The 24,636-nt window shown below is 39.5% G+C and overlaps 1 protein-coding gene across 1 annotated transcript in view; it reads right to left on the reverse strand.

Moving 5' to 3' along the window:
• SLC9A9 (solute carrier family 9, subfamily A (NHE9, cation proton antiporter 9), member 9) overlaps positions 1-24,636 on the reverse strand; it is a 652,487-nt gene that overhangs the window by 110,340 nt on the left and 517,511 nt on the right. The window contains exon 15 of the mRNA XM_012647423.1: positions 14,014-14,084. Within this exon, the coding sequence (XP_012502877.1) occupies positions 14,014-14,084 (71 nt within the window). The remainder of the gene's footprint in view (positions 1-14,013; positions 14,085-24,636) is intronic.

A 24,636-nucleotide genomic window follows, 5' to 3' on the forward strand; every position in this document is an offset into this window, starting at 1 on the left:
TGCTTTCGTTTTATTTATTTATTTTTTTTACCCTGGTGAAATGATAAATAGCTGGTCACAAAGCGTTGTATTCTGCCCTCTGAAATATATATATGTACCAGTAGATACTGCTATTCTATCCCTCCCAAATAAAATGGGAATACAAAAAAAGTAAAATGTGGTTGATTTTTAGTAAGCCATTTATCTTTTGTTTAAAATGGTTGAAGCAGAGACACACAGTGAAATTAAAATCCAAACTTCTCATTGCCCTTCTCACTGGTTGTCTTAAGATCTCTGATTTTCAAACCTTGTACAGTTTCCCAAACAGTGTACCTAGTATGCAACTATTCACATGATGTTGATGGAAATTTTGTGCCAACAAAATCCACCCTTCAGGAAAGGATGGATTTGACATTATTAAGTAGGTTTCTTAAATGCAGGTCTTCCCAGAGCCTTTAATTTATAAGTGAGCATTATAAATCTTCAAGAGGGAAGTATTTCTCAAAGTTACCTGGTCATGGGATCTATTCTCCATTCCTAATTCCCACAATGGGACACATTATCTTTTCACTGACATTAGAGTTCCACAGGACTCTATTTTCTGATAGGCTGGAGTACCATGCCTTGTTATCTAGAGTTAGAATTTACTTATATTTCCCCAAGAAAGGAAACCAAGGTGTCTGGTTCAATATCCATCCTTCCCTGAACCTTTCTCTAACCATTTCTACCCTAATAAAGGTGTTAGATTTGCAAAATCACTGCTGTACATAGTGTTTTCTGTATTATCTTGTGACATTTGGAAGTTGTTTCTGAGCCACTGTCCCCCAACAGTAATGTTGGGGCTCAGCTGGCAGAGCAAAACTGCTCATGTTGAACTAGTTAGAAAAAGCTCTGGACCAGAGCTATGGACCACTGGGGACTTTCTTCTCTTTTTTCTCCCTTTTCCTTTCATTAAGAACAATAAGGACTTATAGATTTTTATCTATGAATAGACATAGGTAATTTTTGATAGCTGATATCTGATGACTAGATAGTTATTGAACAAAATTGATATATAGTATCAGCAAATTCCTATTTTTTGTTTGTTTTTAAGTAAGAGTGGACAGTATAGTAGTGAGCTCTCCTGGCAGTCAGGGGCCCAGGATTCTAGCACCCACCCAGCAGCAGCCCATCTGAATGATGTTGGCAATGTCTGTCTGTCCCCAGCTATAGAATGCTCATTATCTCCTAGGCAGTAGGCTAGTCACATTATCCAGTCATTAATTTTTTTCAGTCATTATTTTCCAATTCTCACAACAATCCACCAAGGTAGGTTGTATCATACTTCTTTGGCACATGAGGACCTAGAGAGGCCAGAGAAGGAAAGAAATGAGCTCAAAGTCACACAACTAGCAAGTAACAGAATTGGAATTTGACTGCTGGATTGGATAAAGGATGTCTTTTTCTACAAATATCTCACTCAGCCTTTAAACTTTTGAAAGCATAGACATTCTATGATAGGCTACCTAACCTCATTGGGCTGCAGTTTCCTTGTTTGTAAAATGAATTGAGGAAATTGGACTGGTTCATCTCTAAGGTCCCAATCATATGGAAGATACTATGTTTTTATTAATGACAACGAGAGCAGCTACATTTCTTCAACCCTTACCATGTGCCAGATTCTACTCTAAGTTTTTTTAATATGTTAACTCTAGATTCTTGTAACTATTTGATGAAGTGTATTTTATAGATGAGGAAACTGAGTCAATTGAGGCATGTTTCCAAACACACTGGGGCCCCTCAGCCTCCAGGATTCTTCCCATCTAGGTAGGGTCCTGGGGGTAAGTTGAGAGCAAACTAAGGGCAAACAGGTATCTGAACAGAGAGGTGAGGTCAGGATAATGGGATGCTCATGGAGGCTGAGATAGAGCAGCTACATATACCCCCAAACATGATGGAAATGCATGGCTCCCCTCAGCTGGGTGAACTGCTGATGGCTTTGAAAGTGTCCTCACAGAAACTTAACTTCAGTCTTAGGAATTTCTGTAGACTTCTAGACACTGGTTTCAAGGGCTTCCCAAAGTCTTAGAAATCCTCCCTGCCTTTCTTTCTCCTTTTCCTCTCTTTTTAATCTTATTTTATTTCCCAAGGTGAATATATTAGAACTCATGATATGAGCACTCCCAAAAAGCTTATTCTCTATTTTTGGCAAGCCTTCCAGGGATATTTTTTGTCAGCTGATGGGAGCAAGACACATTAGGTAGCATTTTGGAAAAATATTAACACATAATCTTTTTAAAAAAAATTTTTCTTTTAGTTGAGTGACTGGAGATGTTATTCATTTCACTACTTTGTAGAGAAATAAACTGGATTTTAATTAGAATAAAATATTTCTGGAATACATTTTCACAGGTGGGCAAATACTACCAATGACCCAGCATTGACTTTTCTGCTGATCCTAGATAAAGTTTGCAGACTATGTCTTAAACATCCTTTGGTCCAGTTTTGGATCGATTCGTTTATTTCTCTGAGGTTATTGATGACTTAATAACTTGGTTATGAAAGGCCATCAATAAATGAGTAGAAATAAATGAGTTAGTCTAGTGTGCGCTCTGCTTGTGCACTGGGGGTTGAAGATAAACGTGCTCGGGGAAGGCTGGCCTTTGCAGTCACCCTGGAACAGGGAAGGTATCTGATGAGGCAGCACAGAGAGCCAGCCCCTGGGAGGGTCCAGATGGGCAGAGGAGAGCAGGTAGCATCAATCTATCTGGATTACTCTAAAGCAGAGATCAGCTCACACCTCAAGGACAATGGATGAGAACAGTCATCAGAAGCAGAATCCGGAGCTTGGTGGTGATTTTCTTTATCACTAGCAACATAACTTCTCTTTCTAGTTCCTATTCCAGAGGGGAAGTGGTGTGCATGTTGGAACAAGCATAAGATCCAGAAACTGAAGACCAAGATTTGGGTTTGTATTCTCTACCATTTAGTAATAACAATACATTTACCAGCTCTGAGCCTCATGTTTCACAGCTGTAAATGGGATCTGGCAATTTCAAGTGTGTTGAATCTCAACTTTTACTGGCCTAGGTACCCTGAAAAGCAGAATGTTTGATGTATGAGGAATTTCTGGCTCTCTTAATAACTTCTATTTTGGGGACAATTTAAAAATGACTGGGGCATTTGATATTTTTCTTTTTTTCTCCTTAAATAGGGGAATAGACCAGAGGTTGGGAAGTGACTGGGAAGAGTAGGAAGTGGGTAGTTTTCTTTTAAATGATCCCCTAACGCTTAATACCCCCAGAGAGGGAGCAACAGGGAAATTATACTGGTACTTATTTGTTTTGTGCTTATTTAACTCCTGAGAGAAAACAAAAAGCTCTGGTGAGAAATCTTTGAAAAACAGACACTGAAGCAAGAGGGATTTTTTTTTGTTGTTGTATTTAATGAAAAAGAACTAAGCAAATGTAAATATATTCCTCTGTCAATATTCAAATATGGGGACTTTGTTAAGTGAACTGGATGAACTCTGCTTTGGGTTAATCATATGGGGTTGCTCATCATTTCAGGGGGATTCAATGGATTACGTGAGAGAGAGAGGATTTTCCTTTCTATTTCTCAAGATTTCATATTCAATACTAATGTCAGTGGAAGATGCATGGAGTGATAACAAGATAAATAATTATCATGACAAAATTGTAGGGCCTTTATGGGTTCTAAAACACTTTTTTAGTAGTCAAATGTGAATGGAATTTGTTAGCAGTACTTTTGCCCTACCATATCCCTTCACCTTGGAGTGTATTCATGCAATAATTTCCAATTCCTTGCCTCGATTTTCTAATTACCAAGGAGAGGACCAGATTCTGTGTCTCTAAAGACAAAGATTTCTGGATTCCGAAGAGGGATATAATTGAAGAGCAAATAGGATTTTTTTCAAATATACATTTTAAAAGGTAAATCATTAATTCTTAGCCTCTACATAGAAAGCACTTTATACAAATATTCTCACCTTCTCAATGCCCAGGTACACTCATAAAGAGGGTATAGTCAGAAATATACTTCCAAGAAGGTATAGTCAGAAAATACATGCCTAGGGAAAAAAAACTGAAAGAGACAGCTAGTGAAGGGTGGGTAAAAGTGTTAAGATGACACAGAGACATCACAGATATGCTACCATAAGGGCTAACCTCATGTTTTAGCTACAAAAAAAGATAATCTTGTCTGTACGGTAGATTCAAGTTAATCTAGGGGAAAATAAATTATTTGGCTCAGGAAAACATGATATGATGTTGTAATAGTTTTAAAGTGTATATCTACAAATTCTTTGATACTTATTCCTTTAAAAGATGGAGCCTACATAAGAGTAGAGAGTAGAATTGTGGCTACTGGAGGCTGGGAAGTGTGGTGGGGAGAGGAGGATAGGGAAAGGTTGGTTAATGCTTATAAAATTATAGCTGAATAAGTTCTAGTGTCCTACAGCACTGTAGTGTGACTATAGTTAACAATAATTCATTGTATATTTTGCAATAGCTAGAAGGGAGAATTTTAAGTGTTCCCAACACAAAAAATAATAAATGTTTAAGGTAATGGATATGCTAATTATCCTTATTTTATCATTGTATATGTGTATCAAATTATCACTCTGTACCCCATAAATATGTACTATTATGTGTCATTTAAAAATTTTAAAAAATCTTTTAGAAGGCAAAAAATAAAAAAAAGATGGAGCCTGACTTCCCTCCCTATTGGGTGTGTACTATACTTGGTGACTCATTTCAAATGAACAGAATATAGCAGAAGTGATGGTGTGTCATATCGAAGATTACATCATAAAAATACATTGTGGCCTTCTCCTTGCTGTCTCTCTTGGACCACTCGCTCTGAGGAAAGTCAGCTGCCATGTTGTAAGGATACTCAAGCAGCTCTGCGGAGAGATCCATGTGGTAAGGAACTGAGTCTGCCTACCAACCGCTAGAAAGGAACTGAGGCCTCCTGTCAGCAAGGAAGTGAATCCTCCAGGCCCAGTCAAGTCTTCAGATGACTGTAACTTTAGCTGACATCTTGACTGCAACCTCATGAGACAACTTGAGTCAGAACACTCAGATAAGTTGCTTTTAGATTCCTGATTCATAGAAACCTTGACATAATAAATGTTTGTCTTAAGCCACTAAATTTTGGGATAATTTTTTATACAGCAATAGAAAATTACTACAACTAAATACTGAAATCATAAATTCTAGATGTAAAAGGCACTGAAATAGGAATTGGGAAAAGTAATAAATTGATGAGGCCTACATTTGCATAGCTCTTTACAGTTTACGAAGTATTTTCACAAAAGTAACATGTTTGTGGTATAAAAGACATATATTCCTTCTTAGAAGTATATAAAAAATCATTCTGGGTTTAATATGCCCATATTAAAGATTGAAGATTGAGTACGAAGACAAAAAGTGACGTACCAATTTACAGATAGGAGGAAGTTCACATCATTTCACTGTATCTGTCTCATGGTATTCTTAAATAATGCCTGAATTATATCATAATTTAGTTAGTATTATAACTATTTTATGCACACACATACCCCTAATGGAAAATGCACCTTGGAATGAGAAGATTCTGGCTCATGCTTTTAATAATACTATCATAGTAAATCATCTCACATTTAGACTGTTGATTCCATTATATAATATTTTGTATGTTTCTAAAACAAAACAATACAAAATAAAATAATATGTCCCCCTAGAGAACTACTTCAAAATCACCTTCAAACTATGTAATGGCTGAATGTGATATAGTAACTGGCATTATAACATACGATAGAATTCAGGCATTAGATAATAGGCAGCAAAGGACTGTGATCCTTGAAAGAAGGGAACAAATGAGGTGAGCCCTATATTCTCCTTGACTTTCTGCCTGGAGGTCCTTTCCAAATTGAAATGCAAGGACGTAGAATCCAGGCAGAGAACAGTAGTCTTTCTGGGTTGAAGATAGGAGTTTGAGTGTTGCTGAAATGCTGCCATTTTTAACACGGTGTATAAAAGAGGAAGTTTGAGTGTCACTGAAGTGCTGAAATATTTAAGGCAGTGTACCAAAAAGGAAGGAACTAGGCACAGAGGACACCTAGAAATCTGTGTAGATGTTTCCCTCAGATCCTTGGTTGTGGACTGATTTGTGCATGTACAGAATGAGATTCAAAAGGCCCTGCAGAAAAAAGCTGTTTTGAAGTTGAGAAATAAATGGAGAAATTAAGATCACACAGTGCTAGGAAACATTGTAGTGTGGCCCAGCCAAAGTCAAAAGTCAGCTATTCGGCTGAGCCCTCAGAAAAAGCATGATTTATAAGTAAGGATGATGTTCTAGAATAACCACCATGCCCTAAAACTAAGGACAAAATGAAAATGTATCAAACCGAGAATAAAACAAGGACTTACAAGATATTAACTGCTTGACTGAATAAAATCCAATACCCTTTATAGAATAATCCAGACTCCATTCAATGTTATCCTATTAAGGTTCAGCATAACAACTCCTAGACATGGAAAGAAATAGGAAAGCTTGAGCTACAGCCAAAAGAAAAAGTAACCTACAGAAGCAGAACTTGAAATGACTTGAATGTTGGAATTAACAACCAAAGGCTTTGAAACAGCCATAAAAAATATGCTAGGAAATTTAAAGTAAAAGATGCAGGCAATGAGTACACAAATGAAGCTCTCAGAAGAAGAATGTAAACTATAAAACAAAGAACAAAATGAAAATTCTGGAACCAAAAAATATAATATTTGGAATGAAAAATTCACTATATTGGCTTAAGATTGAATACTATAGAAGAAAGTGTCAGTGAACTTGAAAAGAGATCGATAAAAATTATTCAATTTGTAGAATATAGAGAAATGAGAGAATAAGATACTTCCTAAGTGACATGAGAAAAAATAGAAGGTAGCCTAACACATATAAGACTGGAGGGTTAGAAAGAGAGCAGTGGGAACACGAAGGACAAAAATGTTTGAAGAAACAATAGTTGAATATTTCCCAAATTTGATGAAAAATATTAACTGAGAGATCTAAGAAACCCATTGAATCCAAATTAGGATAAATTCAAAGAAAAACAAACTAGACATGTAAGAATGAAACTTCTAAAAACCAGAGACAAAGATAAAAATCTTAAAAGGAACCAGGAAAAGACAGAGCATATCATGTTGAAGGAAATAAAAAAATTTCTACTGACTTTTCATCTGAAAAAATGGAGGTCAGAGAACAATGGAATGTAATTTTCAAAGTGCTGAAAGAAGACAACCATCAAACCAGAATTCTATATCCAGTGAAAAGCTTTGAAATGCATGAAGCAATAGCTGACAGAACTAAAGCGAGAAAGAGGAAAGTCCCTAATTACATTTGGAGGTTTTATCAGTCATTGGTAAATAAACCAAAAAAAAATCAACTTACACAATTGACACTTACCAGATACTAGACTAACTGTATTCTGTAATTTGGCATAGTATTGAAACAGTTGCAAGAATACTCATTTTTTCAAGTACATATAGAGTGTTTACCAAGATAGAACAACTGGAACCATAAAATAAGTCTCAATACATTTCAAAAGTCTAAAATTTTACAGAGTACTACAAGGTCCATACTCTACCTTGGTCCAAATGATCTATATAGCAGATTAATCACATTAGAGGTCCCATTTTTTTCCATCCCTATATCCATGGCCTTTTCCATGTAACCGCAGTTCTTTTGAGAAAAGAGGAGTTACATATTTACACCTATTTTCTAAGATGGCCTCGTAGCTTTCTCTGGTCAACAGAATGTAGCAGCAATACCAATGTACTGGTTCTAAGGCTAGGCCTCAAGAAACCTTGCATGTTTTTGCTTACATTCTTGTCCTCTATCACTGCCAGGAGAAAGACATCTTCAGCATAGCCCATTGGTCCTCAGATGAGATGAGAATGTGAAGCACAGCAGAGTCACCTAAGTCTTCCCAATTAAGGCTGTCCTAGATCACCCAGTAACCATCTAACCCCAGACATGTGAGCAAGCCTAGGTAAGACCAGCAGTTATCTAGCCAACCTGTAGCTGCCCACAGATATATGAACAAGTCCACTTTAGAGCAGCTGACCCCCACAGACCTGTGAGATAAATAAATGCTTACTGTTCGATGCCTCTGAGATTTTGTGTTTGTTATCTAGCATTAATGTGGCAATAGATAACTGACAAAATCTGGCTCTTGCCTATATCTCTGGCTGATTCATATCCTATAATATTCTGATGGCTCACTCCAACTATACCTGCATACTTGCTATTTCTCAGACAGGCTGGCCCTGTTCCAGGGCCTTTATTTTGTCTGGAATGCTCTTCCTTTAGACATTTGCATGAACAAAAGCTTTAGACTGGTTTGCAACTCAACCCTGGCAGGGAGGAAGAAACAAAGAATAATGCAGTTAGTTCCCTCCTGCTAGGAGACAGTAGATCCTGCTGCACTGTGAGTGAAGGCTGACACATATTGTAGTAGGAAAAAGACAAGGGACTGACACCCACAGCTTAGTGCCTATGGGTGAAGAGGATTCCACATTGAGATAATCAAAGTAGAAGGTGAGGAATATGCTCGAGCCTCTTAAAATGGGAATGTGCTTGATATTCTCAATAGAAATGCGAAGTATATTCAAATGTTGACTGACGGGCTACCTTACTGGGAAGAAAGAAGATCATGTTTATAGATTAGATAATTACCCATTGACAGTATGGTATAAGATGATGGTGAGGGTAAAATAGCTTTGGCCTTTAGTCCTAGCTCAGCCCATCACTGGTTTGTTGTTTGGGGAAAATTTAATTCTTTGAACTCAAATTTCATCATTTGTAAAATGAGGGTTGTAGTAGTTATCCTGAATGGTTGAAGTAAAAATTAAATGTGATATATGTACGTATGTTCTAGAACATACGTACTTTCTAGAACACGTAATTGTAGAATCTAATGGTAAGGTAACTATATGGAATTTAGTCCTGTGTAGTAAAAAGTTAATGGGGAGGGGATATACTTTTGGATGTATAAGCCATAAGTAAGTATGACTAAAATACAGTCAATGTTGGCCAAGGGAAAACCCAAGATATTTGCTTTGAAATATTCATTTTATTTTTCTAAAAATACCATTATTTACAATGGCATTGTAACAACATAACATTAAGAAAATCCCTCATCTGGATCAGATCAATTTTTGAGCCTAGTATTCTATTTCTGAAATATTTGTGGGGATGTAGTATGGAATCTACATTCTATGAGACCAGGTTTAATGGTATAGGAGCAATGAATGAGCCAGTAGGAAAAAATGTTGATAATTGTTAGATTTGGAGGATGGGCATATGGGATTCATCATTCTGTTCTCTGTAAGTTTATTAGAAATATTTCAAACTATTCACAAAGAGAAATTAATTTTATTTAATGGCCTAGATGACCCCACTATCTGCTAATGAATCTCTTCCCCTCCTGAACCTACTTATGTATCTAACCCTTGCAACTCTGGATGACCCCGAGTAAGAAGCATCAGTGTGCAGAAGAACAAACATTTTATTCTTCATCAATGATCTCTTCCAGGTTTCAAAGGTATTCCCAGGTTATACTACACCTGTTTTCTGGGAGTTGGCAAACAAGTCTTTGTTCACCTTTCATATTTTTACAGACACTTTGTTGTGTCCCTTCTTAGCTCTAGTCTTTCTGATGGAGAAGCCCTAATCCTTTTAATCCCGGTTCTCTGGCAGCAGGTCCCTCTGCTCAGTTACTGAAGTTGCCCTTCTCTGGACCTTTCTCAGCTCTGCTCTCACTTTCTTGAGCTGCAGTGACCAGAACTGATCCACTCAGGTTATACATAAGTACAAAGGACAACCACAAACAGAATTTCAATGAACAGACTACTGAAAACCAAAGGAAACTAGAAGTTAACATTAAGACAGATCATAGAGAAATAAACATAGTGTTAAAAAATTAAATTAGATTAGAAAAGATGAAAATTAGTCCCACTGTAACAGTTGGCAAAGTGGAGTTGGGAGAAAAAAATTTTTTTTAAAAGGTCAAATTCTATTACTTCCGAGCTTCAAACCTCCGAGAGTACCCATCATATTAGCATAAAATCAAACTTACCACTGTGGTCAATAGTCTGGCCCTTGCCTGTCTGTTTTTCCCATCCCAGCTCCATTCACTCTCACCTTGCTTAATTGGCTCCGGCCACACTGGCCTTCATGCTGCTCTTGGGGCACACCATAACCCTCTGGGACTCCAGGGCCTTTGACCTTGCTGTAGCCTCTGCCTGGACTATACTGCCCACCCCCCCAACCCCTGCCCACCCTCCCAATCCCACATGCTTTGCTTCTGCACATCATTCAGCCTCTGATCAAATGCCACTTCCTCAGAGAGACCTTCCCTGACCAGCCAATAGCCCCATCCATGGTTCTCCTCCCCTTACCTGACTTATTGTGATCCTGCTTTGAACTTACAGTATGTAGTTGATGTTTTTCTTATCAGTGTCCCCATTTAGAGTATAAGCTCTGTGAGGGAGAAGACTGCATTGGTAACTGCTGAATCCTCCACATCTAGATTAGTGCCCGACAAGGGTGGGTGCCGATAGTTATTAACACTTTCATGAATGAATGAATGCATGCATGCATACCCCGTTAAGAGGGGACATTCTGGGACCAAATTCTCTGGGCTCAAATTCTATTTCTGCCTTCAGTGTGCTCTTGGGAAAGTTATTTAACTTCTTTGTCTACAATTTCCTTATTTGTAAGATAAGGAAATAAGGGGATAATAATGGTACCCACTTTGGGTTATCTTGAAAATTAAGTGAGATAACACATACAAAGTGCTCAGGAAATTGTTAAGAACAATACTTAGTGCCCAAAAAATATTGGGAGGATTACGATAAAATGGCAAAAGCGGAAAAGAGAAGCAATACTGGCAGCCTTTCTTGAGTAGCAGGAATTCTCTATTAAAAGATCTAGTGTGGTGATCCAGTCATTCTCCTCTACTCTGCAAAGGTGTGCTTCCAAGGATGAGGAATCAATTACAAGGAACACTTCCTACTGTGTGGGAGGTTTTCTGAAGGGTTTTTTTTTTTTTTTCAAGTTTAAGAGACATAAAATTCACAACTGCAGTATCTTCCATTTCTCAAAGTAGCACATTTGCATGGAGTTATGTATTTAAACTTTAAGAAGGTAATGCCATCCACATTCTAAAGGTATTACAAGGCAAAAAGGAAAATCATGATTTTTTTTTTTTTATTTCAGCAAATTATGGATGTACATACGTTTGGGTTACGTGTGTTGCCCTTGGTTCCCCCCCCCCACCGAAGTCCGTGTTTCAAATATGTCCATGATATTACTAGTTAGTCATAGCCATAAGTTCATGTCCCCAGAGATTATTTTATTCTCTACAACAGAGAGGAAGTTCTTTTAAAAATATAATTACATATGTTTATTTTTGATTTTGAAAGTATATGATCTGTAATGGCCATAACTACCTGTGAAATTTTTAGCTTTTGGTAAGAACAGGGTCTTTTGTTTGTTTATTTATTAAGGTTGAGCAGTGCAAAGTTTATCCTATTTGTTAATGCAAAGCCAGTTTAATAAATGCAAATCAAGTGAAAACATATAATCCTCCTAAGAATTAGGGTTATATTCTGTAGTCCAACAGAGCAGCAGATGATGATAATAAGTGAAGTGTTAGGCGAAATGAGGGAAGAGTGTTTCTTGACAGATGGCTTGGAAAGTACCAAAAAGACTCTGTCTAGGTCGAGTGGTAGCTACGTGGACACCGTGGCTTGTTACCTCCCATCAGAGCCCACTGCATCTTGTACTTGACACTGAAGATAAGAATTATTCCAACATATGGAGAAAACTTCTTTCTGAAATGTAACTACTTTGACAGTCAAACATCATGAATAAGAACAATTAGAGGACACTTAAAATTATTTTTAGGCAGCAGCAGTTTGGTGGGAACACTGTAAATTATAATGCTAGTTACTTAACATTTGGATAGCTCTTTATGTGTCCTCTATAGGAGGCCCCAAGGGAGAAATTTCTTTAAAATGTAGTGACCTGTGAAGTTTTGTACTACTTAAGGAGAGGGTATGATTTTTTCCCTCTAATGATGTGAATTTAGTATATTACTGATTATTATTTCCTTTTATCCCCTCTTTGGCTACCAGAAAGGTTACTTACGGTTTGACTATAGCACCTACATAGGCCCTTATGACCTGCTTGTTCATGATTCTTTTTACTCCTCTGGTTTTGACTACATGCTCTTATTAGTATTTTTTGCTGAATTTTAAAATTCTTTAAAAAATATTTTATTATTATTTTATTATATGTGGTGGTTTAAGCTGCCTCAAATCTTTCATAAATGAGATGAATTTAGCTCAATTAAGTTGGGTAGTTTTCATAAACATAATTTCTCTTGATTGTCATAATAGCCTGGAGAGGTAGATATTATCATCATTCACAATTTATAGACAGAAACTGAGACTCAAAATGTAAAAAACTTGTCCAAGATCTAAATATCACATAGTTTTTAGTTCTACGTTATACTATCCTATTTCTCTAAAAAAAACCCCCCAAAACCTTTTATTGCTGTAATATTTTCAGGTAAGAGTTATTACTGGATTAACAATGGTGAACTTTGTTTTAAAGTGTCACATGAATGAGATAAAAGAAATTTAAATTACAAAAGGAAAGAGTTAGGCCAGTAGAAAGTTTTACCAATAACTATATGTGATTACAGAATACTAGGCAATTAGAGAATTTTCTTCGATAAATTTTATTATTCTTTTTTTATTTTAAAGAAAAAGGTATACAAGAAGGACAAAATTTAGATAAAAGTTTTACTTGAAGGTAGGATTATTTGACCTATACAAGATGAAAATGCTTTTTAAAAATCAGCCACCACCAGATGTTACAGATGACTCATTATGCCCACCAGTGTAAGGAGAAGGGCTTTGATCTCCTTTCTAAGGTCACCAGGCTGGCCCTAATCCTAGTGCCCTGGCACCCTGCTGTGCTCGGTCCTGCAGTCAGGTGTGTTTCCTGGGCAGTGAAGCCAGTGAAAATGGCGTAGCCTGGCCTTGAAATGCAGGTGACAAAAAAAATTCAAAGTCCACGAGGGCCAGGATCATAACCAACTTGTTTTCCCAGGCTTTTCTGCAGAGCATAGGCTCTTTCCTGCTTTCTATCTCTGTAAACCGGGAAAGCAGCATCACACCCAGGCGCACTAACCGGCTGTGCCTCATTGATGGCATTATAGGGAAAAAAAACCACAGAATAAAAGAGAGACAGTTCCTCTTCAAATATAAATATTCTCATAACACAATTCATTAAGCATCACCACATGATATTGTCCTATTATGTCTGTCTACTTCTAATTTCAGCAAAAAGTATAAAATTTCCATACGTTTGTTTGTTAAGTACTGAGTTTAAAATGGCTAATGCAAAATTGCAAATGACATTCTACTGTGATGTCAGGTTCAAATCCAGAGTTTGAAGAATACATTTCCCCTACTTGAGGGAATAGCACATTGTTCTGAAAATTTCCCTAAAGGATTTTCAGGTCTGTGTAGATAATTTTGCTCCATTAAGTCAGGAATGGATTATCTAGACAGTTTTGCAATCCTTTGACAGTTTCAATATTGCTGTACATCTAGACATGACTAATGAGAAGCCACGCAGGAGAAACAGGTCCAACTGTTGAGTGCCCAACATGCACTGGATGTGCTTTGAGATCACCTAGCTAGCAAGTTGCTTGGTAGGGATTTGAACCATGGGATGCTTCATTCTAAGAGTCATCATGGTTTTGCTTCTACATTGTAAAGTCCCACAGAGAGGTGGAGAGTATATGCTAGTTCCAAGCATTCATATGCTAAAAGTCATCAACACCCTGAATTCTATGTATTTTATTGCCATCTCATTTGTTTTATCAGCAGAGGCAGCTCTCGTTAGAATGAGCCCCTTGGTACATGCTGGATAAGCATGGAACATCCCACAGAACAGAACATCTCATATCTCTATACTCTACGCATTGGCTTCTTTGACTTACCTGGGGTAAAGAGGGCTCCTCCTTCAGATTTTCATCCAGGTCCACACCAACTCTGTGAAAGAAAACAGAAAACTGGTAAATGCCCTGCAGCAGAAGGGATACGACAGTCTTGTATGTCAGATCATCTGACCCAAATTACAATGTGAATCTGAAGAAAGATTTGGCAGAAAATCATCCTACCTTTCCCTGAACCAAAAGAAGCTCAAATAGTTACGTGAGAACTTGTACAGCTGGGCCTCAGCACAGCTAGAGAGACTGAGCATTAACAGCAGTTCCTCAACACTGTCTTTCGCAACATGAGCTAGGTCCCTAAGACCCTGGGATCAGCGTCATCAGGAAAAAGACCTTCATAGCCCAGAAGACAGGGATCCTGGAGGGAAGGCAGCCTTACCCCTGAAGGACCCACTGACCAAGTACCCTGGGAATGCCTGGAGCAGGGTTTCTCCAGGCAGAGAAAACTGCACCTTTTTCTAGTTGCTCAGCGAGGCTGCCTCTAGGGAGGATCCAGGTTGTGGGGTCTGAGGATTATACAATTTTAGGGGGGGATCGCTTTAAGGAAAATAATACAGAAATACAAGTACAAAATTGGGAGTGAAAGTGACTCTTTAGAAGGAGAAAAAAATTACAAATTTTTTAAAGCTGGCAAATGTAAGAGACATCTCAAAATCTAGTAAAAAAACACACACACACAATGTTTTAATTACTGTCTGACACAACTCTAAAATAACTTTTTTCTATGGAATTTTTGCCTGCATACTTTGATACTCTCTTTATGTGATAATGACTTTGCATTAGAGAGAACAGAGAGATAAGGTAGTCTTTCCTCTAGCAGGATTGATCAAAATTATCGATAGTTGGAAGGCATTAAAATATGTTTCTTTACGCACAGACATGCCTGATGCGTGCAGTACTGCTTGCTACAGGGTAATGTCCTGAAAATGCAAGATTTTTGATATATTTTATTTTATGCAATTCCCATAAGTAACACACGTTCTTATCAGTGTACGTGTTTTGTCTCTGAATATATTCCTGAATTTCCATTTTGTCGAGGCATCAATGAAAAGTGCATTTTTACACATCTCATGATTGGAAGAATTTTCCACAAAATCGCTTCTGGCTCAGTACATTTGAAACCTTGTTTTTCTTCCACTATCCACAGACTTCTGATGCCAGGCACCATAGGACAGGTTTATATTTAATTCAGCCTTGTGTGTTACTCCTGTAAACCATTCCTACCCCGGGATGGACAGCAGTGACTTACCCACCCACAGAAGTGGCTGTGGCCTACACAAAGGTATCCCACTCAATCTGAGCTAAATACATTCCCGATTCAGCTTCCCTGAGCTGGACCCCCCAAATGCCCACAGCCACTGCAATGCCAACTCAGCAGAGAAGTATGAGGGAGGGGAAGCTGTAGTGGAAAGAAACAGCAGCGGAACCTAACTGTGTTGCAAATATATTCCTTTTGCAAATCTTGCAAAAACATAGGACCATGGGAACACAGTGCTGGGGCTCTTCCCAGGGCCTTAGAAGGGCCAGAGCAAGGGGCCCTGAAACTTAAACTTTCTCTGCCTCCAGAGAATGTACCTCTGCTAGAGTGGTGGGAGGAACTTTACTTCAACTCTGGCCCTTCGTAAACACTTCTGTGATCATCTTCCAGGCCTGCTTTCTGGCTGGGGGAGGGCAAGGCAGCCTGAGAAGCTTCTAGTCAGGCAAATTTGCATTTGTCAAAGGAGAGCAGTAACAGCAATGATGCAGCTTGTTTAAAATACCTCTGATTCTCTAAAAAGCAGTGTCCTCTGGGCATGAATAGCCCCATCTCTCTAACCAAGGGGGCAAATGAATAGCTATTGATCCTAGGCTGAACTTTTAGCCTTCAGGTAATAGGGAAGAGCCTTTGGAGGGCCCTAAGCTTTGATTCTTGGAGTGGAAAAAGTTATTTGATCTATTTCATCTGAGGAAGAGGAGGAGCAAGAAGGGCAAGGGGAGGAGAGAGGGAAGAGGGTGGGGGAGGGGGAGGGGAAAGGAAAGCAGAGTGAGAGGGAAGGAGCTCCAGAAGGGGGGGAAGGGAAGAGGAGGAGAGAGGGTGGAGGGGAGGAGGGGAGTTAAGGTGAGGCCTCCCTGTGGGTCCAGCCAAGGTCCTGGCCTTGGGTTGGGGTGGTCTGACAGTGAGGCCCATGTGCAGAGGGCCCCCCACTTCCTGGTGGGGCTGTCCTCCCTGCTGTTTGGTGGAGCTGAGCTCCCTGGTGGTGCTGGGAGCCCCCTAAAGGGAGGAAGTTTTATTACTGGACAAGCCTGGATCCCTCCTCCCCACGCCCAAGGGCTACTGGGCACCCAAGTAGGCTGTGAATTGAACTGAGTGTTATTAACACCTACTGCTGCTTCTATTTAGGGCCTTTCTCTAGGTCTCTGTCTACAAAACACTAAAGAGAACAGAAATCAAATTTTGTAAGAAACCCCAAAAGTTTTAGGCAGTGCTGGGGTTTCCTAGTAAAATTTAAGCTTTCCTTCCCAGCAGCAATCAAAGCAGACATTTCTAGGCAGCCAGATGGAACTGAGGAGACGGCGGCGGATTGAGTTCTTCAGTTTGAAGTGGGACCCGGTGAAAAGCATCTCCGAGGCCTGACTCGGAGCAAGACCCCACCTCCTCCCATATCCCATTTCACGGCAGGTGAGAGCAGAATGAGGACTTCCACTGGCTTGAGGAAAGAGAATCTCAGTGAAAGTTACTTGCCTCCTGGGGAAGCCGGAGCGGACACAACAGACATGGTCCCTGCCCACACAGGGCAGACAGTTCGGGAGGTTCCATGAGAATAAAATAAAAAAACATACTACAGCGTAAGTGCCGGGAAGGAAAGGCACGTAAGAACGATGCCTTCTTTCACTTGTAATGTTAGCTACTTTTGATAAAATCTTGCTAAAATATGTTGCTTGGCTCCCTGCCTCCTTAAACAGAGAGTGATGGGAATACTCTAAGCTTAAATGGAAGTCTCAGCATCACCACTGGCCCCATAAAGTCTAACATTTGCTGTATTATAATGATTTCTAAGAGGTGTATGAACCTTTTTATGATCACGTTAAATGGTCCCAGGCTACTATTATTTTTCTTTTTTAAATTCTTGTATCTGCCAGTTAGATTGCCTTGAATTTTCCTGGCTGTGACAATACGTTAATATATTATCCCTATGCCCTGTCCCTTTTAATTTATTATAGGACAAATGACCTGGTAGTCAAATTTAACGCATTTTTTTCTTTTCAGGTTTATAATGGATATACACATATACACACACATGCACAAATATAAAACAAAACAATATAATCCAAACATTTTAGAAGGGCTTTGCCTCACCTCTGCACACCCTCAGACCAACTCCCCCATTGCCTGTGAGGGCAATTTGCTGCCTTTTTTTAATCGTGATCTGTAAGTTGACACAGACATGCGTGGGACATTCACACAACATCCCCAGGGGTATGCAAACATGCTGGCTGCGCTGTATCTCTTATTTTCCCATTCAAGAAAGCAAGTCAGAGTGTGAAGGTGACATTATTTTAGGGCTAACCTTGCATCCATTCACTTTTATGCATAAAAGATCATTTATATACTATGGGTTTTTGAGAGATTGTTAGAAAGAAGACATGAAGTCACCCCAGCTTATGGTGTCACATGCATCTATAGCAGCTCCCCAGGTGAGATCACAGGGGTATAGGTTGAAGTCCAACCTCCTTAGGTAATATCCAAGGCTATTTAGTACCTCTCCCTCAGTGTTAAGTTACCCTTTTTGCTCATCTCATCTGGACACGGTGTCTTTGGTCTGATGACTGGACGTGTCCTTGTTTCTGAGCCCCACTTCCCAATACTGGGTACTGTCCCTGAACTCAGGCTGTGCCCTGATCTGCCACTGCCTCCCCCATGGACTGAGGCCCCCTCTCCAAACTCCAGGCTGTTTGGGGCCATGCTGGCCGACACTGGGCATCTGTGATGCTCTGCCCCCTTTCCTGAACTTCCAAGTACTGTCCTTCCCTTCTGAATACCACCTCAGCCCATCCACCAGGATGCCCTTTCTGGGTCTCAGATCTCCTGTTATTTAAAGTTTTCACTGACTTGGACTGAAGTAGCTGTATTCTTCCAACTTTGTTCTCTGCTCCCAAGTAGAACCCCTTCTTGTGGGTACCTGAGATCACCTTGCTCTGTCTGTGGCAACCTGGCCCAGCCTTTGTTCACCCATCTGGTTATACCCAGTCATGCAGGGCAAGCCAGGGCTTTGCATTATACACCAGCCCTGGTGGAACCCGAAGACCTCAAGACTACCCTGCGGTTGAAGGGTCAGTGAACTCCAGCGGTGAAGAGGGTGGTCTGGACTCAGACTGCCTGGATTGAGAAATGGGGCTCTGCCTCTCACTTACTCTGTGACCCGTATCACTCACTGTGTCTCTATCTTGTTTTCCTCACCAGTATAATGGGCATAATAATAGAATCTACTTCACAGGGTTGTGGTGAGGATTTTATGGGAAAATATTTGTAAAGTGTTTAGCTTAAGACCCATTACATACCAAGCTCTTAAGAAATGTTAGGAATTACTGTCAATATTATTATTTTTGTTACTATCAGTGCTTTTTGTTATGGGATCAGAGCTCAGTTGCTCATTAATTTCAGAGATAAACCCTCCTTATCCTTGCGTCTGCAGTGGGCAACCTTTGTATTTATAGCAACAGTCATGATTGAGCATAGAGTGCAGCCAGTACATGGGGCGGGGGTGTTTCTGGGCTCATAGTAAAACATCATTTCTATGGGGAGGGCCAAGCTTCCCAGATTGGGATTTATTTTTAATTTATTGGTAGTGGGGGTGAGAAGGCAACAAAAAAGGAAAAGCAGATGATCTGAAGAGCAAGAGAAAGGAAGAAAGAGGGTAGAGCTGAGCAGAAAGAAAAGGAGGATGAGAAGGAAATATTAATACTAAAGAGAGACAGGAATGCAATATTACAATGAATCAGTCTGGGGGTAGATAAATAACTACAAAGGTGCATGCAGCTGTAGAAAAGGTAAACCGAGGGTGGATGAATGAACAACCACACAGCCCAAGAAAATATCTAAAAATACAGAGAAATAAAGAACCAGTAAGGAATAAAAAGCAACTAAAAAGGTCTGGTTAAAATTTTATATGATGTTTTGCATTCTTGATGTACCTTTTAATTTTAAGCGAGGGCTGCCTTTATAGTATTCAAATGGAAATGAAAGCAAGCTTTGCACATATTCCCAGCGGTGCCCTCGTGCATCTCACTCCGGGTTCCTTGTTTACGATGAGCATCCAGCTCCATTTTCAGAGCAAAACGCTTCTCTTGTGCACCATAATGCACCTCCCTTCCTATTGCGCCTCCATTCTTTGGTGAGTTTTATTAGACATATTAAAATCTCGGGATGCTCTCATATTCAACCACAGCCAAAAAGAATATTCCAAAGTTGTTTTTTTTCCTCTTAGAGGGAAGGCAAGGTAAGTCACTAACAAAAGGCTCACTTTTCCCATTAAAGCCAACAAAATCCATCCTGATTCTTATCACTTAGCACCTCCGGAAAGGCAGTGAAATATTACTCAGACTTAGTTTCATTGTGTGAATTCTAATAGTCTTAGGTACAGTTTTGATTCCTTTGAGCCCCCTGCTGACAGGGGCTGCTGGGTGGTGGGGGAGGAGAAATCATTTCCTCTAAGAACTGTATTTGATGGCAAAGTGTAACAAATGACATTTTCAGTAAGGGAAGAGTGAGTGGATATTGAGCACATCAATACAGCTTGACAATGGAGGAGTCTGAAGGATATCCGTGGAGGTTTGGGAACTATTGTGTAGCCATGAGAACATCACTGGGAGCCAAATTCTACTCCTGCCCCCTGCCCCCACCCTACATCATTTGAATAAATAATCCTGGAGCTTGTGTATGACCAAATTTAACCTAATACAATTAATAATTCAAATATTTTAAATGTTTTAGAAAAACAAGAAAATGAACTAAAGTCAGTGGAAAAACTCACCTTAGTTCATTTTGTTATTTCAATGGGGCACAGTAGTTGAGAGTTTGGGCCCTGAGCCAGCATGCATGGATTCAAATCTTACTTTTATCAACCACAACTTTTATAACTTTGAGACAAATTACTTAACCTCTCTAGATCTCAGTTTTCTCAACAGTAAATGGGGATAATCATGTATCTACTTTATGGGTCATTATAAATTAGGGGGAAATGGATGTACCCTAAATTGAGTGGTAAATACAATATAGGTTAAAGCCAAGAGTGGATTTTCCACAAATGATAGATGCTAGGACATAAAGGGCAATGATAGGATTCCTATCATCAACAACCCAAAATCCGACAGATCTTGGAAGACAGATGTTAGAAACAGCATGGTATGACCTTTGTACATGGTTATGTGAACACCCCAACAAGGAGGCCAACCAAGATGGTCTGTGGAGGGATTAGGTATGTTTCACAGAGAAGCTGGGTATTGAAAAGTGAGGATGACTTTAATGGTAAGAGAAAAGTAGGCTAGGGGAGGGCACTCCAGGCACAGCATGGGCAAGGGCACAGAAGTTGAAAAGAACAAAGTAGGCTGGGGCGAGGTAAATAGCTCTGTGTGGCTAGACTGCAATAATCATACCCACTGAGGCGGGCAGAGTTGCTTTAGATGACACCAGAAGTAACTGGAGGCCAAATTATGAGGGGTCTTAAGTGCTATGCTTAGGAAAGTGTTTTGTTTTTCTTTTTCTATAGGCACTAGGGAGTAAAATAATTAGAATTATGTTTTAGAAAGATCACTGGAGGCATATATTGTGACACTAAGAAACCAGAGGTATGGGGGTCATTCAATAGACTACTGCAATGGTCCAGCCCAGAGTCCATTAGGGTCTAAACTAAGACAGTGGTGGTGAAGAAGAGGAGACAGATTTTAGAGATGTATTCACAGAGGGGTTGTAGAGTGGGCTACATGATAGACTGACCATGGAGTGAAGAAGAAGACAGGTAAAGTCTAAGAATAAGTTAAGGGCAATGATAATGGGCTCTTCAAGGCCAAGATCAGAGAATGGAGAATATTCATGGAAGCTGGAGAAGGGTGTGGCAAGCTAAGTATTTGAAGACAGTTTATTTAAGACATCTTATTTAAGAAGGGCTATGGAAAGGCTGGTGGGAAAGCAGCTCAGGAGACTAGATTACCATAATCTTGGAAATAAGTCAACATTTTAAATGAGAGCTGTGGCAATGAATGTAGAAAATTTAGTTTGCATTAATATGCACTACATGGGACAATGCCACATGGGAGTTAACCAAATGCAGTCAATGTTGAGCTTAGTATCAAGAAAAGCAACAGCCCCCTCACCCCTGGTTTTTTGATGCTTTCAAGCAAAGGATAATGGATCATATCAGATATGTTGTGATAGTGAGTCCCTTGGTCAGTGAGCAGGTAGATTATTCTATGTATCTACTGGAAGATTGGTTTTAGTGCACAAAGGTTAATGTGTACTTGGTGGCAACTTTGATTCTGATTCTGCCAATGAGGTGAGGGAAGAAAGGGAGGTACTACAGTTTGGGGACACGAAGTATCTGCTGTGACTGTGAGCCTCCCACAGGAGAAGAAGATACAAGGCTGGGGATATGCTGAGAGCAGAGCTGCCCTCTGGGTTTCCCCCAGTGCATGAACACACTGTCAACTATTAGTTTCTCATATGTTTTTATAGGTTACACTTTTCCACCCTGGGACTTGTCTATTACCAAATTGAAAACAGCTGGATCAAGGGTTCATGTGACATTCCTGTCCTGGTGTTTGAGGCTGCCCATATGGCATTTGCTTTTCTCCCAGAGATCATGGAGGTGGAGGAGAGTCTATGGAAAACTGTCAGGCTGATCAGACTAAAGGAGGGTCTGGTCTTTCTGTAACTCTTTGCTGACACAGTTTACTGAAAATACTAAGTAACAGCTAAGAGGTGGCATGTAGCATGATCATTAGGAGTTAGATGCTCCCATCACTTATTTGATTATAGGCAAAAAGCTGTGCCTCAGTTTCCTTTTTTACAAAATGGAGAATGAATAGTAACCATATCACTAGGCTGTTGTTGGATAATACATGTAAGGAGCTTGGCACAGGACCTGGCACCTGGAAAATGCTTATAAGCAGTAGCTGCTGTTCTTGTGGTGGTTGTGATGTTGTAGTCTTTGCTACTTAGACCTTCTGAATAAAGATTTAACTGTGAATATCTCCAACCTAATAAGTTATGTTCTATTCATACTCACCTAGTCTTAAACTAGTTTTTCCTTGTGTCTTCTGACTCTAGTGGAGGCTAATTTACAATGAAGGTTTGGGAGCGTAAAAAGACTGAGAAGAGTAGGTGTGTTCTGGCTGCACAGATGAGCTGTGTGGCCAGTGTTTACGCATGTCTGACAATTTAGAAATACATTTGGGAATGTATAAGCATGCTGAAAACAGTATGTTCTTTGAAATATAAACATCAATAAACAAGTACATGTCACAGACACAAATGCAGATCTACATCCTGTACTTTATGTTTGGCAAAACTTCTCTTGAGTTTGGAGTGCTTAGTTCTGCCAAGTTGTAGGCTAATTTCAGGCTACAGATAAGAGTCAATTAGAAACTGGATTGAGAATGAATATGCAGACTAATTTCTTTCGACCTAAGCTGCGAGCACACTGACACCGTTTGGTGAGAAAACAGATGTAATAGCTTATCAGGGCATCTGGTCTTTCTTCCCTAAGGCTTCAGTCTGGGTGCCCTTCCTGGGAAATTAGGGATTTATCAGAGCCAAAGGTAATCCCCAGAAAAGCCATCCTTTCAACTGGATTAGCTTTTAAAAATTCTAGTGTATTACCAGGTGGGCATCTTCTCAATGTCAGACTGAACATGTTATAAGGGAAAAAAAGAGAGATATTTTATTACTGAATATGAAATAGTTATGGGAGCATGCTTTATATGTTGGTGTGAAAGTAAAAGTGGTAAAAAGTAAATCCCAGACTTCAGGGGTCTGAGTAAGAAGTGGAAAACCTAAAAACCTGAAAACCATTGTGGTTACCTCACAGTCAAACAATAGACTGGTATGACAATACCAGAAATGCATCTCCTTCCCTCACTGCTCACTGTCCCAAGCTATAAGGAACTCCAGGAGAACTGCGGCTTAATCCCATCTCTACACTGAAGACCATGCTTGGTATGCAATGCGGGTCTGAGGTGAGAGCTCAGAGCAGGTCTTCATGTTGCTGATCTTTGATGTGCTCAGGCTTCAGTAGGAAACCTGTCAGGGAAGGAGCCTGGATGGGAATTTGTTCTCTTGATGCAAGGAGCATATTCTCCCCATGAAAATCATTTATAAAAATCAAGAATAGACTTTAAGAACAAGGAGAGAATACATAGAACATACATTAGAGAACAATGAAACCCTTCTATGCAATAATCCAGGAGAAAGTTAACCCAGCCAAAGCAAATGATGACCCAGAGTTATTTATGTAGAGAGATGTCCTGGGAAGAATCCTTAGAGGAGAACAATGAAGCTTTGCAAAACTGATATATGTTTACTTACAACACAACTCACGTGAAAGGTAAAATTCCACTGGTTGCTTCTGAACCCTTCATCCCAAGTTGCCTTCACCTATTAGAAGGGATGGTGGTCTACAAGATGTTGTGAGAAGGCTACCTCCCCAAATCATGGTCTTCTCTAACTGCTAATGCCTAAGCTTCTTTAGCATGGGATAATTTTCTCCACTCCCCATTAAAGATTGGACCTAAAAGGCAAGGCCTTGGTGGAGGTAATATTTGGGCTTGTATTCATACAAGGTACGAGCAATTGAATCAGCCTTACTCCTGAGAACAAAAAGAGGTGAGAACAAGAGCCTAAGGTCACCAAAGTTATCTCTAGAGGACACTATAGAGCATGGAAGTAAGGGAACCAGAAGGCGAAAAGGTAGCTGGAGACAGAAAATTATAACAGTAACAGCTAATATGTAGAATCTGCACCAAGTAATATTCATGTATTATATAAAGCATTTGGAGTTTGGGAAGAGGATCTGAAGTTATCACTGTAACTCCATGTATTTTAGTAATTAAAAACAACAAAAAAAGAAAGATTTACAACCTATATTTTGAGTTAGCCAAAGCACTTGCAACTGGGTTCTTTAATAATTTTGCGTCAGTAAATCTGCAGCTCTGCTATCCATCACCAGCATCCTGCAGATGGTACAGAACTATTAACCATGTGGACTTAAAGCATGAAAAAACAGCCAAAGAAGATTGCTCCACCAATGCTAATACATCACGAAAATTGAAATTAAAACAGCTTTGGGGTAAATAATGGTTATCAAAACCATTATTTAAGCCCACAATTGGAAGTAGATTGTGATCCATAATCTCTACAAACTAACAATTGAAATCTTATTTTCCTTTGGGGTAGTTAACGCTTTGTAAGACAACATGATGCTATTAATAATTAACACCCAGATTTGTGAGAGAGAGATATATACACACACACACACACACATATATATCTCATATATGTCTACTTTTTAAATGAAGAGTGTTCTTCCCAAGTCCCAGAAGAAAGTTAAGTCAGAAATATC

Source organism: Propithecus coquereli, unplaced genomic scaffold, assembly GCF_000956105.1.
Source record: "Propithecus coquereli isolate 6110/MARCELLA unplaced genomic scaffold, Pcoq_1.0 Scaffold268, whole genome shotgun sequence".
NCBI classification, from domain to species: Eukaryota; Metazoa; Chordata; class Mammalia; order Primates; family Indriidae; genus Propithecus; species Propithecus coquereli.